This window comes from Peromyscus eremicus, chromosome 8a (genome assembly GCF_949786415.1).
Source record: "Peromyscus eremicus chromosome 8a, PerEre_H2_v1, whole genome shotgun sequence".
NCBI lineage: Eukaryota > Metazoa > Chordata > Mammalia > Rodentia > Cricetidae > Peromyscus > Peromyscus eremicus.
Window position 1 is genome coordinate 45,360,987 of NC_081423.1, and position 18,080 is coordinate 45,379,066.

General features: G+C 43.0%; 1 protein-coding gene across 1 annotated transcript in view; it reads left to right on the forward strand.

Annotated features, from left to right (window-relative positions):
- Positions 1-18,080, forward strand: part of Specc1 (sperm antigen with calponin homology and coiled-coil domains 1) — a 206,036-nt gene that overhangs the window by 123,849 nt on the left and 64,107 nt on the right. Inside the window, exons 9-11 of the mRNA XM_059270864.1 lie at positions 690-771; positions 6,240-6,393; positions 9,992-10,094. Of these exons, the coding sequence (XP_059126847.1) occupies positions 690-771; positions 6,240-6,393; positions 9,992-10,094 (339 nt within the window). The remainder of the gene's footprint in view (positions 1-689; positions 772-6,239; positions 6,394-9,991; positions 10,095-18,080) is intronic.

Sequence of the window (18,080 nt, forward strand, 5' to 3'; positions counted from 1 at the left end):
TTTCCTGATTGGTGATCTGGATCATCTTTGCATGTACTCTTTGATCACTGAAATCCAAAAGGGGTGTGTGTGTGTGTGTGTGTGTGTGTGTGTGTGTGTGTGTGTGTAGTATGTGCATGTGTGGTCTATGTTTGTCTGTAGGTGTGCATATTTGTGCATGTATGTGTGAAGAATTGAGGTCAACATCAAGTGTCTTCCTCATAGCTTCCCCTCTTATTTTTGACACAGGGTCTTCCAGTGAACATGGAGCTGACCAATTTGCTAGATTAGCTGGCCAACAAATTCCCCCTTTTCTGTACCCTTCCCCATCATTTCAGGATTCTTCTGCCTCTTGCTTTCCAGTGCTGAGATCATAGGCATGCTGGTCCACCTCACTTAAAACATTGTGTTACAGATATCCTTGAGAATGTATGGAATATTCCAGAAAGGATATGTATAAAGCAGATTAGTAACAATTGCCACTGGGAAAAAGAAATAGGTGGTGGAAGTGAACTGGGGATTATCCTTTCATTAATGTTCTCTTTAAGCCAATTGGACTTAATACCGTTTGAAAAGATAAGTTACTTTAAAAGCTCTCTAGGTTGTTACGATGTGTTTAAGAATTGTGTACAGGCATAGCAGTGTGCACTTGTGCTCTGCTGTGTTTACACTGCAAGCTCATCATGCTGAGGTGCCCTTTGTTTTGACAGAGACATTCGACTTACAGCACCATGCGGCCTGCCAGCAAAGGGATGGCTCAGCGCTTGGACCTGCCGGACCTTCCCCTCTCAGGTAGATGACTGAAAACACAAATACTTTTGTCTTATTTTAGTGGTGTTCATTTTGTGTTGCATGAACTTGAATTTGGTGGTATTTATTTCTACTGATTTCATCCCCTCAGGGTGCATATTTTACCCATTAGATGCAAATGTGCAGCCCATGCTAGAAGACATGCCTCTTGCTTGCTGCCCTCCTCAGTGTGTGTGGATGCAAAAGAGATACCAACTTGGCTGGATTTGATTTTATGTTTGTTTGTTTGGTTTTGGTTTTTTTGAGACAGGGTTTCTCTGTGTAGCCCTGACCGTCCTGGAACTCACTCTGTAGACCAGGCTGGCCTCAAACTCAGAGATCCATCTGCCTCTGCCTCAGGGTGCTGGGAGTAAAGGCGTGCACCACCACTACCTGGCCTTTTCTGTTCCTTTCCTTTCCCTTCCTTCCTTCCTTCCTTCCTTCCTTCCTTCCTTCCTTCCTTCCTTCCTTCCTTTCTCTTTCTCTTCTTCTTCTTCTTCTTCTTCTTCTTCTTCTTCTTCTTCTTCTTCTTCTTCTTCTTCTCTTCTTTTTTTAATAAACTGAATCTCAAGACAGTATATTCTATTCTTTTTTTAAAATTACTGTTATACAAAACCCTTGTCTGGTTTTGTGTTTGTTCACTGATTCCACAGTCCTTCAATGCACCATTTTTAGGCCTTTGAGTATTACCCTCTTCCTCTTGTTGCACAGTGTCCCTTTCAAGTTCAAATCGTGACAGTGAAGTGGAGGTTGTAATTAGTGGGTCTCATAGGTCACATTCCCATTCCTGCTGGGCCTCCAGTGCTGATGATGCAGAGCTGTAGCCATTAAAAGGGAGGTAAAGGAAACCCTGCTTGGCCTCGAGTCTCTTGGCCCTGCCATTCCATCCCAGCTTTAGCTTTATTGTGCTTTGGTTTCTTCATCTCTAAGATAGAAACATTTCTGGGGCTGGAGAGATGGCTCAGCAGTTAAGAGCACTTGCTGCTCTTTCAGAGGGCCTGAACTTGCTTCCCAGCATCCACATCAGGTAGCTTACTACCACCTGTAACTCCAGGGATCTGACACCCTCTTCTAGCCTCTGCGGGCACCTGCACTCATGTGCACAAACTCACACTCACACATATACACATAACTTAATTTTAAAAAGTCAAAAAGAAAAAGAAACAACTTTACTTCATAGAGTCGTTTGAAGGATTGAATTAATTCATTTAAAACACCGAGGATACTTCCTGGTGTGCCTTGGGCATCATAGAAATACTTGCTGCTAATCATTTTCCTTGCTGGTGTCTGCTGAGCCTGTTAGCATGCTCAGAGAAAAGAGCAACAGTGCTTTTGGTCTAGGAAATGTTAATGAGTTTTCTGCAAGCTTGGTTCCAGTCTCCTGCACTAGGCTAATATCACAGTGAAGGAAGACACAAAAAGTTATGCTTACTCTGTGTTGTAATTTAAGTATGCAACAGCATTACATCTAAAAGTACTCATAGCTTGCATAGTAGTTACATTATCACAGATAATCATCTCAGTTTCAGCAACTTAGCACCTTTTTCCCTTCAGAGGGTCTTGCCTTGATGTTGATGTCTGCTAACTTTGGTCAGGTGGTGCTTGCTGAAGCTGGGGTAATGGTGGCAATTCTTAAAATAAGATACCAGTGACGTTTACCAAGTCACCTCACCTTGCCTTTCCCAAAGGCTTTCTCCCACATAGCACTTCCTTCAAAATCAGACTCACTCCTCTCAAAACGTGGCTTTCCCCCTGAGTTCATGTCATATTCTGAATCCTTTGTTATCATTTCAAGTGTTCACACCACCTTCACCAGGTAGGGATTCTGTCTCAAGAAATTACTTTCTTTGCTCCTCCGTAAGAAACAACTCACCACCCACTAATGTTTTCTCCTGAGATGGTGGCGGTTCAGTCGCCCCCTCCATTGCCAGTCTAGTGCCTTTGGTATTTCCACACCTGCAGTGATCCCCACCACCGACATCTGGAACCTCTCAAAGTCATCACTGAGGGCTGGGATCAACTGCTTCCAAACTCCCATTGATACTGCCATTTTTACTTCTTACCATGAATCACCCTGCTCCTAGTGGCATCTGGAGTCCTGAATCTTTTCAGAAAGCTTTCTATTTATTTTGCTCAGATTTGTGGGAGGAATCATTATTTGTGGCAGCTATAGCTTGTGAAATGTTCGTTTAATAAACATTTAATGAGAATTACTCCTTGATCCTTAGACTGCAATGGCTTCTGTGTCAGGAGGTTAAAAAAAAAAGTTAGTTAATAAAAGAACATTAATTCTGTACATCTCCATCACTATTCTTGAGTGATCAACCAGGTGCAATCTCAGTGAGCCGTGAGGGTGGTGTTGTTGATTTTGTTTATTATTACTATACGTGTGGATAATGTCTATGTAAATATGCACGTACCACAGCACATATGTGGAGGTTAGAAAACACCTTCCCAGAGTTGGTTTTCTTCTGCTACTTTTACATGGTTTCAAGGGAGTGAACTCAGGTCATCAGCACCTTTACTCACTGATATATCTGTTGTAGAATATTACTTTTAACTATGTGAAGACGTGTTGCTTTTATTTATGCTGCATTTGTTTAATTTTTATGTAAAGATATGTTACTATTTCACCTTGCCTGCCTAAGGCACCTGATTGGTCTAATAAAAAGCTAAATAGCCAATAGTTAAGCAGTAGAGGGATAGGTGGGGCTAGTGGGCAGAGAGAATAGAGAAGGGCGAAGAGAACGAGGGGGAAAAGAGGGAGATGCCTGGAGCCAGCCAGCCACCAGCCAGCAGACATGGTAGAAGCAGGAAAAGTAGAACATACAGAATGACAGGTAAAAAGCCCAGAATGAGGCAAAGCATAGATGAAAAGAAACAGGTTAATTTAAGTTATAAGAGCTAGTGGGACAAGCATAAGATAAGACTGAGCACTCATAACTAATAAGAAGTCTCCATGTCATGATTTGGGAGCTGGTTGGTGGCCCAAAAGAAAGTCTGCTTCATATATCCTGTAGGCCCAGGACAGAGGGTTGTTGTTAGTTTATGTGTATGTATTGTGTATGTGTGCACCACATGTGCAGTGCCCCGAGAGGCCAGAAGAGGGCTCAGATCCCAGGGAAGTGGTACAGACAGTTGTGAGCTGCTATGTGAATGCTGGTAACTGAACTTGGGTTTTCCATAAGAACAGCTAGTATTCTTAACCTGAGCTATCTCTTCAGCCCCACAGAGAAGTTTTGAAAAGAATGTTTGTGTGTTGAAAGTCATAGCAATGGACTTTAAAATTTTCATACATAGTGTTGTAAAGAGATGCATTGCCCTCTAGTCTTTACTGTTTTATTTACAGAGTATAGGCAGAATTTGGCTAATACCATTTTTAAGCATCCTAGGGCTTGGTAAATGAATATTGCATGCAACTTCAAGGCATTCAAGTCTGAGCACCTCTTTCCCAGAAATGGAGGGTGGAGGCCAAAACATAAGATTGAAAACCTGTCTGGCTTAAATCTACGCATCATTGTGTAATATCATAGCACACACTCATTATGCAGTATAAAATAGGGAGTAACTTACTTGCATGAATAGTGCTAGGTGAATTTTTTTTAACTGCAGTAAAAGCTGTACAACATAAAACTTAGTACTCTATGAGTGCTCGTAGTTTTTATGTCTTTTTCAGGCTATTCTACCAACTTCCAAGTTTCCTAATTATCTAAAGAACCATTCTTTTGATTGACAAGATAAATAATAAAGTGGAGACCACAATTATCACTGTGGAGCTCATTGGCTGACCTTCTCCTCCTTACCCTCCAGGCACCTGTCTCCTGGTGATGATTCTATTTACTGTAATAAAGGACTGCATAGTGAAAATTGTTTGCTTCCAGCCATTTCCAGCAACTACTTGTCAACATTGAGGTCATCCTAACTGCAGATTAATGTTCTGTTTTTGTTTTGTTCTTCAGTGATGTAGAACTGTTTTTCTCTGCTGTTTAGACCTAATTGGCCTCACCCCCAACTTGATGCCCATAATTGGTGGCTATTAGCTGAAGAGGTTACTGTTTTCTTCTGTGACTGTGGGTGACAGGAGGTGGCCCCAGCTGTCCTGTGATGTCCGGCTAACTACCGAAGTCTCACAGCTCCAGCTCCCACTCTGTATAAGCCAGCCTCAGATATCCTCTGCTCTGCTTTTGTGATCCTTTGAGAGATATCTGGAGACTTCAGCTCACTTTTGTGCCTGTTTTCACTAATTCTAATAGGACAGCAGAAAGGCGCCTTAAAAAGAGGGGGTTGTGCTCAGTTTTCAGTGAACGATAAGCCTGTGATTGGAGCAACTTGTTCTCCTGTGGGCTGTTGTTCTTGGTTCCCAGCTTTTTGTCTGCTGCTGTCTGTGACCTGACAGTCGCATGAGACCTTTTCCTACCAGCTCTTCCTCTGATGCCCACAGCATAATGCAAACAGCACTAGCTCGAGACAGAGCGAGGAGTGGCCGTCCTAACGGGGTAGTTGCACAAGGCTCTTAGAAGGCCCATACTTAATACTCAGATCACTGTCTGAAAATTGAGAATCATTTTTGAACAAAGGACTGCTTTGGCACTAGGCTTCCTTCCTCCCTCCCTTCATCCCTTTCTTCCTTCCTTTCCTCCCTCCCTCCCTTCCTCTTCTCCCTCCCTCCCTCTCTCCCTCTCTCCCTCACTTATTTATTTATTTCTCTCTCTTGTGTGTGGGTGTTTTGCCTGCATGTATGTTTATGCACCACTTATGTGCCTGTGGAGGCCAAAAGAGGGTGTTGGATCCCCCCTAACTGGAGTTACAGACAGTTGTGAGCTACCATGCGGGTGCTAAGAATTGAACCCAGCCAGTGCTTTTAACCACTGGGTCATTTCTCCAGCCCCAGTAGATCCTTTTTTAAAGATATCTTTTATATTTGTTTGTCGTTTGTATGAATATGAGTGTGGATTTGCGCATCTGTGAACAGAAGAGGAGACCAATAGAGGATATTGAGTGTTCCTGTCATTCACTACGTAATCCTTTTGAAGAAGGGTCTCTCCCTCAATCTGCGGTTCTCATTTTCTTGGCTAAGCTGTGTGCCAATAAGCACCGGCAATTCTCTTTGTCTCCATTCTCATCAGAGCTGGAGTTACAGATGTGCACAGGACACCTAGCTTGCCTGGATCTGAACTCAGGTCCTCGTGATTGTGCAGTAAGCAGTCTGAACAACTGAGCCATCCACCCTGGTATGAGGTTTTATAGATTATATAGGTAGGCCTGCCCAGAGAATTCTTTCTAGAAAATACCGTGTCCCTGTTTACATTTGTATTATTCCAGAAAGAAAAAAATGTGTGTATATGTATATGTATATTTAGGAACATATGCATATACCTATATAGATAGGTCTTTGTACTTGAGAATAAAGTATGATAACCAATCAGATTTCTCCCCTCTAGAAATGGGTGACAATGTTGTTATTCACACAGATCTTCTGAAGGGAAGGGCCGAGGACCGGAAGTCAGACCCTTACCTCCGGAAGAGTCCCTCGCTGGAGTCCCTGAGCAGACCCCCTTCCCTGGGCTTTGGGAACACCAGACTGCTGAGTGCGTCCACCGGGGGTCTGAAACCAAGCAAGCTCAGGTACTGAATTTTAAAGTCTGAGAAATGAGATGAACATCCTCTTCCTTCTGTCTCATCCAGTCAGTTTCCTTCTGAGTGACAGTGATTAAGATATAGAACACACCTTCAACAGGTCTGATAAGAAGGTACTACAGAGTGGTTTGGGACAAAATCAAATGAAGAGCTGTACCTTTTTAAGCAGGGGCCCTGAGATGGATCAGTGAATAAAGGCTCTTGTTATGCAAGCCTGAGTTCAATCACCAGAACCCATGTGAAAGAGAGAACCAACTCCACAAAGTTGTCCTCTGACCAGCACACACATGCCATGGCACACATATCTCACACACACACACACACACACACACACACACACACACACACACACACCAGTAATGGTAGAGTTTTTTAAAAGTTAAAATTTTAGCAAAGAGGAGCTGGAGAGGTAGCCCAGTGATTAAGAACACTTGTTGCTCTTAGAGAGAACTCAGGTTCAGTTCCTAGCACCCACATCAGATGGCTCTAAATTGCCTAAGACTTCATTTCCAGGGGATCTCCACCCTCTTCTGGCCTCCAGAAACACATGCACACATGTGGTGAACATGCATATACTCAGGCACACACATATACCCATAAAATAAATAAATCAATCTTTAAAGTTTAAGCAAAAGTACTTGAGGAGTTGTTTGGATCAGGAAGTCTAGAGAGGAGTAGGATTCCTGTCAGTAGCTGTAAAGGTGCCAGGGTGAGTGAGCGATGGAACTCAACCCAGGGCCTCAAGAAGGCCCTGCCAAACATACAGCAGGCTCCCAGCCAATACGGTAGACGGCTGGGGAGTTACAGCCGTCAAGGCAGGTTGGAGCCCTGGTGCAAACAGTCTGCATTGCCAAAAAGAGCTTCATACTTATTTTGGTAAAGCAGTGGGGAACCACTAAGTCTGTGGGATTGTGTTTTTGTTTTTGAGTAGTGATTAAGAGCAGACCTGCTATTTAAGGAAGATTATTGAGAACACAGTGGCATAGGAGGAGGATTAGAGACGTTTTTTTGAGATCAGCTTTTAAAGGGGTGTTAGCAGAGATGTATAATATGCAGCAGAGGAGGAAATGAACAGTGGGCCTAGATGGTTGCCAAAAACCTGTCTTTGCCCCCACGCATCTGCCACTTCCCCCTGCCAGTGCCCCTGCCTACCAAGGTCCCGGCGAACTTATTCCATCTGTTTCTCTTCTGCCTGGAGTCTTCGCTGCTTTTCTGTGTTGTTAGTCTAATGAACAAAGCACCTAGTGTCCTGCTGTGGACCTCTCAGAAGTCCTTGGAGCAGTCATCACTCTGCATTCTGCTCTTCTGGGTCTGCATAGTTTAGCTCCATCCCACTCACCTGTGATGATAGCTTCATCCTGGATAAATGGAAGACTAGAGAATTTACCATTAAAAGCAGTAAGAATGAGGTGGCTCAGTAGGTAAGAGCATCTCCTGTGAAAGCAGAGGACCTAAGTTCAAATCCTGCTTGGGTGTCTTCCACTCATTTGGGTGTGTAACTCCAGCACTTCTTTTGTAGTATGAATACCTTGCTGTCATTTCATGGATAGTAAATATTTCATCCTACATTTGGGTGTCTTTCTCAGTACATTGCCTTGTGCTCCACCTAACAGTTTACCCACAGAGGAGTCTAAGAAGCTGTCTAGTTCAGGGATAAGAGCTTTATAGTAGGTAGTATAAGCATCCATGAATGTCTTAGGGGAGGGCTTTGAGTCTGAATACATTCAGATGAATACATATCAAATATCAGATATGACTGATATTTGATCCCAAATAGGTAAATTCAGATGTTTCAAGAGGTTTATAAAAGTCCCAGATATAGATCATCTGCTTGTCTGCATATTAACTAATAGAAACAGGTTTGAAGGACCACAATTAGTGCTACTCTCAAATCAGTGCTATAAACACACAGGAAATTTATGTATATTAATATGCTATTTATAGTATACCTTTCTTCATAAAAGGTCAGATTAGTGACCTTAATTTCTTTTCTTTTCTTTTTTCTTTTTTTTTTTGAGATGGGGTTTCTCTGTGTAGTTTTGGTGACTGTTCTGGATCTCACTCTGCAGACCAAGCTGGCCTCAAACTCACAGAGATCCACCTGCCTCTGCCTCCCGAGTGCTGGAATTAAAGGCTTGCACCACCACCGCCCGGCAATTTCTTATTTCTTTAACATTAGTGTTAATTAAGATTAACCTATGACAGAATAGAATTTTTTAGATTTTTAAAATTGCATACATTTTTATTTGTGTGTGCATGTGCCACAATGTGCATGTGGAAGTCTAAGGACAACTTCTACCTAATACAACTTGTAACATAAGTCTCAACAAGGTTTGAATTCAGGTCACTGGACTTGGCAGCAAGTGCTTTTACCTGCTGGATTGTCTTGCCAGCCCTGGAATTCCTTGCATTGGAAACTCAGTCTTTATATAGCTATGCATAGTCATGCACACCTACAATTCCAACGCTTAAGAAACTGAGGCAGTCCAGGTGGTGGTGGCACATGCCTTTAATCCCAGCACTCGGGAGGCAGAGGCAGGTGGATCTCAGCCTGGTCTATAGAGTGAGTTCCAGGACAACCAGGGCTACACAGAGAAACCTTGTCTCAAAAAAAAAAATAAATAAATAAATAAAAAATAATAAAAAAGCTAAGGCAGGAAGATGAGTTCAAGGCCAGCCTGGGATACATAATGAGTCCCTGTCTCAAAATAAATTTTCAGTCTCTATTATTAAATTTCTTGTGAGGGCAATCATTTAATTGTGTAACATTGGGTGGTGTTCTCTTGCTCTCCACTTTATCTTTGAGACAGACTCTCTTACTGAATTTGAAGCTTGCTGTTCTGGCTAAGCTGGCTGGCTAGTAAGCTCTAGGAGCCATCTGTCTCCACTTCCCACCCCTGGGGTCACAGGCATGATTGACCATGACTGCCTTTTATTTTGGTGTTGGGGTTTTGAACTTGGGTCCTCTGTTTTCACAGCAGGTGTACTTACCTACTGAGCCATCTTCCTAGTCCCAGAGATCTGCCTGCCTTGGCCTCCCAAGTACTGGGACTAAAAGTGTGTGCCACCACCACCTGGCTGACATAATGTATTTTTAATGTGACTAATTTGGCTGTTTCTTTAGAGTACTATTTGAATAAACCTACACTTTGGCTTTTTCTAATCTAGTTTTTTTTTTAATGTATATATATTTGAGGGTTTTAAAAGCCAGCACCTTAACCAGGCAGTTGGTGGTGCACACCTTTAATCCCAGCACTCAGGAGGCAGAGCCAGCCTATCTCTGTGAGTTCTAGGCCAGCCTGGTCTACAGAGCGAGTTCTAAGATAGCCAGGGCTACACAGAGAGACCATGTCTTGAAAAATCAAACAAACAAACAAAAAAGCCAGCATCTTGCCAGATGTGGTAGTACATACTTGTAATCCCAGCACTTGGGATGTAGAGGTAGGAAGATCAGGAGTTCAGAGTCATCCTTGCCTTTAGTGAGTTCAAGGCCACCCTGGGCCATATGAGACCTTGTCTCAAAAGAAAAACGAAACAACCGTTCTACCAGCATCCTCCTTAACTGTGTGTTCTTCTTTGTAATCAGTGTTGAAAGAAGAGACCCTCTGGCAGCCCTGGCCCGGGAGTATGGCGGCTCTAAGCGTAATGCACTCCTGAAATGGTGTCAGAAGAAGACGGAAGGTTATGCGGTAAGGCACGGTGCTGCCAATTGGGCGTTTATGGTCCTATGCCAGGACATGTTCCATGTGGGCATGTGCTGGGTTTGCATGGAGCATCATCTCTGCTCTCTCAGCCGTGACTTCCAGGGAGGGTATGATATTTGTGTACTGTACTATGCAAAGGCCTCCCGATGAGGAGAAGGGGGTGGGGGGACAGAAGGCCAGTCTGCAGCCCACCCCCCAGACTGTCTGTGAGTACTCACATCTGCTGGAGGAAGGGAACCTTCTCCCTGATGCCGCCGCCCTGGACAGAGCTGCTGCTAATGCATCTCCCCAAAGAGGGCAGCTCCTCCTCATTTGCATAAAGCCTTCCAAAGGTTTTTCCGATTCTTTCTGGTTTTGTACCTTTAAGAGTTTTTATTTAGTTTAGTTTTGTTTGTCTAGGGTGGTGTTTACTTTCTGAGAAGAGCAGACAAGGAAGTGATACCTGATACAGGTTTAAACTTTTTATTATGAAATAACATACACAAAGATGAAAGTACATGAATTAGAGTCTCATGAATCATGAAATGAAAACCCAGTCAGACACCCCATCCTGAAGTAGCATCTCCAGTTCCCACAAACCTGTCATGACTCTCCAGCCAGAGCCCCTCGCTGCTCCCCGACGTACCTGTCTGCCTCGCTTCTTCTCCTTGCAGTTTTCTGTAGAAGTGTGAGTGCTAGAATAGTGATGCCCTTTCTCAGCTTTTAGTGAAAAGGAACAAAAAGCTGTATAAGATTTGCATCTGGCTTTTTATACAGTATTGGTAGTAAGATTTGTCCTTTATTGCTACAATTTGTTTTCCTTACTACTTAGTAAGACATTGTGTGATTTTTGTCTTTACTTACCTACTCTGTTGCTATTCTTACTCGGCTGGATGTGCTCTTAGGACTGGAGTGCTTAGGCCTTACTGCACGCACATATTCAAATAGAGTAGAGGATGCCAAGCAGATTGCTAGGTAACTATGCATTGTCCAGCCCACCAGCAGTTTAGGGGAGATCTGTTCCTGTGTGTTCTCAGCAGCATTCTGCCTTCCTCACTCATGGTCTTTGGGTAAAGGGGTCGTGGTATCTTGATAGGGTTTTGATTTTTGTTAGCCTGTTGGCTGATGAGATTGAGCGTATGTTAACTGGCCATTTGGACAGCCTCTCTGAGGGGATGTACCTAATCAGGCCTTTCATCTCTGTCTATTTACTTTGTATTTTTGGTCCTCGGGATGGAGCATGGAGCCTCCTACAAAGCACACACTCTGCCACTGAGCTGCTTGCCAAGCTCCTGCTGCCCAGTTTTCAAATAGTTTTCTCTGTTTTTTTTTTTTTTTTTTTTTTTTATTCTTAAAAATTCTTTATATGGGCTAGAGAGATGGCTGCATGGTTAAGAGCACGCATTGCTCTTCTGGAGCACCTGAGTTCAGTTCCCAGCACCTATATCGTGGCTCACAACCCTCTTTTCCAGGGCATCTGACACCTTCTGATACTCATACAAGCATGCAGGCAAAACAGTCATCTATAGATAAAGTAAAACGTAAGTTCTAGTTTTTAAAAGGTCTTTCTATATCCTATATATAAGTTCTTTGTTAAATAGATGTATCACAGATTCTTTAATGGTACTTGATATTTCACTCTTGAGAAGCAAAACTCTCAGTAGAATTTTTTTGTGTTTATTTTTTTTAGTATGTGAATGTTTGTGTGCATGTATGTGGGTGGACACATGCCTGCCACCACAGTGCACCATGGAGATCAGAGGACAACTTTGTAGAGTGGTTCTCTCCAGTTTTATGTGAGCTTCAGGAATCAAAGCAAGTGCTTTTACCTGCCAAGCCATCTCTGGCCAGCCCAGAGCTCTTAATTTCTACTAACCTTTTCTAGTGGTTAAATGCTTTTGTGTTCTGTCTAGGAATCATTTTTCTGAGGGCCAGGTGTGGTAGCGCACGCCTTTAATCTCAACACTCTGGAGGCAGAGGCAGGCTGATCTCTGAGTTCCAGGCCAGCCAGGAATACATAGTGAAGCTTTATTTTTCTGTAGTTAACACTAAGGGGATACTCCTTTTAAATTCTTTTCCTTGTCTTCATTTCTCCTTTTTGCTAAAACTTTGGAAGATTCTGACCTTATAGCACACCTTCCTAAGATCAAGCTTTTGAAAGCAGCCAGGACTGAGAAAAGAAGCTAGAAGAAACCGTGGCTTGGCTAAGACTCAGCTCAGGTAGCTGAGAAGCAGAGCTGAGATTCTCTCTGTCCTATTAACTATATAATAGTTTAAAATCAGAGTCTACCCAAGAATCATATTGTCTTTATATTGGTATTTTTAAAAATTCTCCTTTTATGTCACAAAATTTAAAATATGGTCATATTCATGACCAGTAACTAAGGCTCCCAGAGGACACACTTACTTCTAGCACATTCTTACTCTTTTAGTGCTTCTGTTTACCCCATGTAAGCCCGATCTAAGGGATGAACTGTCCCACAAATGGGAACACTCCAGTGACAGCATCTCTCCACGTGTCAGCCATGCTGCTGAGGAAATGGAAAAGCAAAAGCAGCCAGAGTGCTGATGGTTTGTGTGAGGCAGCGGGCAGGGGAGGTGTGTGTTAGCATCAAGAAAATACAGTCATGGAAAATGGAAGAAAACAATCAAAAAGAGTCATCGGCCTCGACTGCGGCTGAGCCCAGCGCGGTCATCTCTGGCTGGGTGCTGTCATTTCCCTACTACAGAAGTGGATTCAGGGAAGAGCCAAGAGGAGATAAAAGGCAATTTCAAGTTTCAGAATAAATTGGCCCTTTGTGGTGTGATGTGATAAGTAGGTAGAGGGAAGGAGATCGACAGTGTATTTCCAGTCAGTTGAGAGAAGAGTATTTCCTGCTGTAGAAAACTTTTTGTTGTTTTGTGAATATCTTGGATTAAGTTTTCAAAATATTTTTATGTTTGATGAAACCCACAACTTATTGTGTGTGAAGAATACTTTTCACTCATGGTTAAATCTCCATAAGTTTAGAAAGAAGTATAAATCGCACATGTGTCTCTCTTACACCTTTGACAAACTATTCTCTGGCTAGACCAGTTTGTACAGATTGTACTCTAGACTGTTCCATACTTACTCTCTCAGAATTAAGAGGCCAGAACCAATTGTTGAAAGTTCAGATGGTTCATAATCTCTTTGAAGACCAGTAGCCATATGGGTTTTCACTTCAAATAACTTTCTACCTTGATGTCTTTCTACCTGGCCAGGTGTTGCTTTGAAATGGGCGGTGTGGAAGGGAGGCCTTTAAATACCAGTTCTCTGGCTCAGGATCCCTGCCTGACAGCCGTTAACATTAAGCCTTGGAGTACTGAGGTCTCCTTGGTACCCACAGCATGCCTCGTGGGGTGCTCTGTATTTGTGAGGTTGATGGTTACAGGAGCTGCAGCCAGCTGGGCTGAGGAGTGAGTCTGCTTTTTCTTCTGCCTTCCTTCACCAAGAACCTCGACCTGGATTGCATGGAATTCACTCCAAATCTCTGCAGAGCCCTCTGTTACCTCCTAAGCAGCACAAGGCATAGTTGTCTCACAGGGCACCTTGGCTGTGTTCCTTGGGCCCTGCCATGTCCTGGACTCGGGTGGACACTGGTGATTCAGTGCAGGTCAAGGCAAAATTAACAAGTTGTGAAGTCTGCTAAGGCTAGTTGAATTTGGAAGCTGATTTCTTCCAGAGCCTCTAGGTAAGAGCCCTGCTCCCAACGTGTGGAAACAGAGAAAGCTGCTAAGCAAATGCTGTTCAAGCTGCTCTGTCTGTAGTCAGGTCACACACGAACCTCACAGCTCCTTCTATAGATTCAGATGTTTGCCTCCACTAAATGATGGGCAGGTGACAGTCTTGTTTTCTAGCCATTCCTGTCATTCATGTATACGCTACTTCTTTTTCAGCTTGCAGGCTCTTAGCATCTTGAGGGACATAAACTATCAAGAGGGGTTCTCCATGCAGCCCACATATCGGAATTGCCTGAATACCGGTCTTAGCCCTTTCAGGTTGCTGCAACAAAATACAAATACCACAGATGAGATGATTTACAGACAATAGGAAGTTACTTTTCACCGTTACGGGTTAAGAAATCAAAGATCGAGTTGGGGATTTAGCTCAGTGGTAGAGCACTTGCCTAGCAAGTGCAAGGCCCTGGGTTCAATTCTCAGCTTAAAAAAAAAAAATGAATGAAAGAAAAAAGAAATCAAAGATCAAGGAAGATCTGTGATGAGGAAAGCCTATTCCGATTTCATAGGTGACACCTTTGGTGGTGTCATTGCATGGTGGAAGGGGTGAGACAATTCTCAGGCCCCTTTTGTAAGGACACTAATCCCATCAGGGACCCAACCATCTCCAAAGGCCCACCTACTAAAATCATCACTGTGGAGATCTTGGAGATCTGCAGGGTGGGATAATTTGAGATGTCTTACGAAATGTAAGAAAACTCCGTCACCAAGATTGCTTCCTCCCAGAGCCTTCTACCACAGTCACGGTGGTTCACATTTTAGCTTCCTTTTTCACCAAGGCCCAGTCAAAGTTTACAGCTTATTTCTCTGGTACTGGGACCAGAGAGGAATGAGACTCAAAGACTGTGAGAGAGCAGTAGTTAAAAACTGGATGCTGTGTCCTAGATGTTATGTGGTGTCCTGTGCAGAACCCTGTGTTCAGTCTCCAGCACCACTTTGGTAGGAGGGGATCTGAATGCTGCCGTCAGCGTAGACTAGTGTTGCATCAGACTGAGGCCATCGGCGTCAGTAGCACTTCTGATAGTTTTGATTCATGGCGATTCTGGGGGAGGTGGAGTATCATAGGGATACTTCCAACCTGATCTGGGAGACAATTGAGTATTGAACATGAAGTAAAGAAACTAGTTTTAGGTTGCATGTAGCAGATCACCAAAATAATTAATCATACTGTTGATGGAAAAAAACAAACAAGGGGTTGGGGATTTAGCTCAGTGGTAGAGGGCTTGGCGCAAGGCCCTGGGTTCAGTCCTCAGCTCCAGAAAAACAAACAAACAAACAAACAAACAAACAAAAAACCCACAGCCAAACGTGAGTGAGCATGTCCCAGGAAACACAGAGCTAGGTTACCCCAGGTTCCATGTTCCAGGGTGGAAGAGTTTTATATTCAGACTTTCTCTGGACCACCAGCACTCCCAAATAATGATACAGAGACTTCTTATTAATTATAAAAGCTTGCCCTTAGCTTAGTCTTGTTCCCAACTAGCTCTTAAAACTTTAATTAACCAGTTTATATTAATATACATTCTACCACATGGCTCATTACCATGACCCCCCTCCAGTTCCTCTCTCTCTCTCCAGAAGTTCCGCCTATCCTCTCCTGCCTAGCTATTGGCCGTTGAGCTCTTTATTCAACCAATCAGAAGATGCCTTGGCAGAGACCCATCTTCACAGTGTACAAAAAGATTATCACACAATAGAGTTTTATAGTAATAAAACAAAGAGTGTTATAAACCAAGGTATTTTGGAAATACATTGGTGGAAACATCAGAGAGGCAGTTAGAACAAGACGGGGAAATCTCTCCTACAGGCCTCAGATGCTGTCTGATGACATTCTTAGCTTTGGGGTTGGTGGAAATCAGTAATTTCCAAAAGATTTTTGTCTGTTAATCACAGGATATTAGGTCTGACACAGAAATGGGCAAGGAATGGCTATTTAGAGGACTAAAGCTAGCCCAAGAGGAAGTCAAATTTAGGCTCTGGACCTGCAACATTCCAACCTCCCCAGATCACTGCAGTTCTAACCAGTCAGTCAGCCTGTGCAGCCAGGTATGAAGGGGGTCCCAAGCAGAGGAACAGTTAGTGCAAAGGGCTGAGTTGGGACAACAAAGGATGATGTCTGGGGTGAGGGGCGGTCCAGGTGCGATTGACAGGCTGTTTCTGCTGGAAGTGCAGCTAAGGCTCTAGTGTAGGCGGTCCCACTCAGGAGAGATGGTAACTGGCCTCTGCTGTGTCCGAGCTGGAACGCGGTTACTGAAGATGTACATAGCTGTGTGTACACTGAAGATGTGCACAGCATAGTTGTGCCTTTCTTAGCATTCCTCACTTGTCCCCAAGGGAAGGGGAGTGTGACTCTTGCCTCCCCAGAGATTTTAGTATCTGTTCTGTAGCACAAGCCCTGACGATCACCTGTGGCTCCAGATCCCTGAGCACAGTAGAGTGAGCTGCATGTAAATGGTTTCTTTTAAATCTCTAGCAGTCTGGGTGTGGTAGTGTGCACTTTTAATCCCAGCACTAGGGAGGAAGAGTCAGGCTGGTCTTAGTGAGTTAGAGGCTAGCCTGGTCTACATAGAGGATTCTAGGATATCCAGGGCTTTGTAAAGAGATCCTGTCTCAAACAAACAAACAAATAAAATATCTAGCAGGAGATGGAGGTTAGCTCATTTGGAAAGTTTTTGCCTTAATTTGTGAGGGTCTTACTTCCACATTCAAAAACAAACTAATATAATAAGTCACAGACATTTAATCCCAGCACTTAGGAGGCAGAGGCAGGTGGATCTCTGTGAGTTCAAGGCCAGCCTGGTCTACAGAGCTAGTTCTAGGACAGCCAAGGCTACACAAAGAAACCCTATCTTGAAAAATATAATAAATAAGTAAGTAAATAAACAAGTTACAAGTACTCAAAAAATACTGCCATTGTGTTGTTTACTGCTGTAGTTGGCATCGTAAACCTAGGAGAGCCAAGCCAAAAAATGAGGTGGACTAAAGTCTCCTGCAATAGCCAACGTTATTCAGAACATCAGACAATGTATACTCTGAGGGTGAAGAAGAATCACCTGAGTAAAGTGTCCAATCACAAGGACAATCCCCACATGGCAAAAAGGTGTTTTTCCACCATAGGCTTATAAACAAATAACAATAGCCAGTTGTAATGAATAATCTAAAGTGAACTCACTCCTTCCTGTCTGTTACACTCGGAAGGGGCAGGAAAGCATATTCCAAGAACAAGTCCGTGTTTTGAAGAAACTGAGGTCACAAGATTCTCGTCTTATTTTCTTGGAGTTTTCTCACAAGCACTCAGAATTCTCCTCACATGACTTCATTCTTGGACTGTGTTCTGGCATTGTGTTTTAAACTAAATGTTTAAAACTGAACATTGGGCATCAAAACAGTACAATTGGAAGAATGAGATACCATTTCTTTACTTACCATGTGGGAAGTTTTTGTTTGTTTGGTTGGTTGTTTTTTTTTTTTTGATGATGAAGTGGTCAGAATGAGAATCCTACCCAAAGCAGATGAGTGCCAGCCTTGGGGAAGGAAGTTTAAAATGTGTGCAGGTATTATAAACACGATTATGCCCTTTAACATAAAACTACACATCATACCTAGGTATTTATGTCAAAGAATAGTTGTAGATGCTTATAAAGATGTAATTACAGATTTATTATACTTTGTGTATAATTCTTTTAAAAATTGGAAAAGATAAAAGTTGCTTACAGTGGAGAATCAAATAAACCATGGTATGAGTGTGACCAAATATTTCAAAGCCCTTAAACATCGTACCTGAAGAAAGGGCTAGGTTGTAGCTCCACGGGAAAACATTTGTGCAGAATGTGTAAGGCTGGGGTTGCATTCCCAGCACTGCAAAAACAGGAAAAAGAAACAGATTCTAGTATAGCATAATTCTTTTTCCCTCTCCTCCTCCTTGTCCATATAATTCTTAATTGTTTATTTCTTGAGAGAAACTACTCTTAGTCCACATGTTCATGTTTTGTAGTTCAGGAACACAGGTTAGTGATGAACTTCTATGGAGCTCAATCCAAAGAATTCTTTACATTCTCAAATCACTTTGCACTCTGAAAGATACCAACCTTCCTTGTATCTTCAAAATCAGCTCCCAGGGCCACAATGAATACACCAACAGTATGAACCTGCAGACGCTTGGCCAGAAGACCACACACCTGAAGTTTCCACACCGCACTGGAAGTCCTGATAGTAAATGTCCTCCACACCAAT